Source organism: Charadrius vociferus, unplaced genomic scaffold (genome assembly GCF_000708025.1).
Source record: "Charadrius vociferus isolate BGI_N301 unplaced genomic scaffold, ASM70802v2 scaffold55, whole genome shotgun sequence".
NCBI classification, from domain to species: domain Eukaryota; kingdom Metazoa; phylum Chordata; class Aves; order Charadriiformes; family Charadriidae; genus Charadrius; species Charadrius vociferus.
In genome coordinates, this window is record NW_009648444.1 from 4,408,762 (window position 1) to 4,410,384 (window position 1,623).

Below are 1,623 nucleotides of genomic sequence, written 5' to 3' on the forward strand. Positions count from 1 at the left end.
TTCCTTTTTACTTCATATAGAGTACCAAGAAAAACTTGGATCACTTAATCATGTTGTGTTTTGTATAGGGTAGGGAATATCTAGATATGATTTCTGATTTTTGAGATTTTTTCTTTTTCCCTTGGCTTAAACAGATGAAAAAAAAAAAAACCTGGCAGGATGTGATCCCTCCAAGTTAGAAAACTTAAGGTGTTGTCAAATCTATCCTCTGCTGGTACTTTTGAAGGCTTTTTTCAGTTTTTTTGTTTTTTTTTTTTTTTTTCTGCGTGTTGGTTCTGTAGATGCAGTGTTCTCCATTGAAGTAGTTATCTTTGGAAAACTGGGCTGCTGTTGGGCATAGAGGAGCTACAAGTGTGAAAGAAATAATACTTGCCATTGAAAAGGAGAGGGTATAATTGTAATTGATTTGAATGCAGAACGTTTTGCTGAGTAACCGTTTAGTCTGTTCATCCCCTTACTTGCTATGTATTGTCCACTGACAGTGGCCAGTGTCAGTGGTTGGCCAATGGCTTTGGTTCTCAGAAAAAAAAAAAAATAATTTTGAAGGGGGGCAGGTTGTTCACACTTTTTTTTTTTTCCCCAAAATGGCTTTAGTCTCTTTAAAATTACATTTCTCTAATATGCTGCCATAGTTATGTCACAGGATACCTCTTTAGTTTTTTCTGTTTGTGTATTTGAGAGTAGTTTGTGTACACGTAATAGTACTGCTAATGCTTTTTTCTTTTATGTTTAACCCAGTATGATTCCCTACTTTTATGCAGTTGTGTTTTCACGAAGTTTTTAATTGGAAACTGTTGAATAGCTGCAGATGTAGCAGGCAGAGTTTTAGACATGATAGTATGATAGTCTCTAGTATTTTATATGTTACTATTTTCAGACACGCTAACCTAGTTTTAAACAAAATCAGGCCATCTCTTATTTATTATTTTTTGTTTATTCAGGTTTATGGTAGGTATAGAGAGATATTCATTCTCATCGAACTTCTTGTTAATAACACTTGTACTACTGTTTTGTTTCTTACAGAACTGGTGAGGGAAAAGCTCGCTTTTAATGAAATACTTGCTGTGTGTTAAGAAGTCAGGAAACCCAGCCAAAAGCTAATGTCATCAGAAACACCAAGAGAAAGTCCAGAGGTGCCAACGGAAAATACCATGCCCCCTGAAGTTCCTGATGCGGAAGGAGAGGTGAAGTCAAGTGACAATCCAGTAGAGAGACAGGAGGTAGGCTCAGACAAGGAAGAAGAATGCCTTGAGCCCATGTCCAAGCGGCAAAGGAAGAAACTATTGAAGCAGAAACAGTGGGAAGAACAGAAAGATCTACGGAGGTATGGTTTGCAAAATTGCTTTCCTAGGATCGTGTGTAGTAGTTAGTGCTAATAATAACGATGTGTCAGCAGAATATGCGTGTAGATTGCTTTAGCAAATCAAGGCAGTTGAACCAGTTTTCTCCCATGGCAGGTTTAAAGCAGTACTCACAGGTTACTCCGTCAGCACATGAACAAGCTATAAAGGTAAGCATCCTCTCTTCGTGCTAGAAGTGCTCCTCAACTTGAAGAGGATTCAAACTTGCATGTTTTTGGCTTGTCAGAAGGGAGAATAACGTGTGGCCTTATTCTTTCTGAAA

General features: G+C 37.7%; 1 protein-coding gene across 1 annotated transcript in view; it reads left to right on the forward strand.

Annotated features, from left to right (window-relative positions):
- The first annotated feature begins 1,100 nt into the window (after positions 1-1,100).
- The window catches only part of TRMT10A (tRNA methyltransferase 10 homolog A (S. cerevisiae)), a 10,664-nt gene continuing 10,141 nt past the window's right edge, over positions 1,101-1,623 (forward strand). Inside the window, exon 1 of the mRNA XM_009885514.1 lies at positions 1,101-1,324. Coding sequence (XP_009883816.1) covers positions 1,101-1,324 — 224 coding nt within the window. The remainder of the gene's footprint in view (positions 1,325-1,623) is intronic.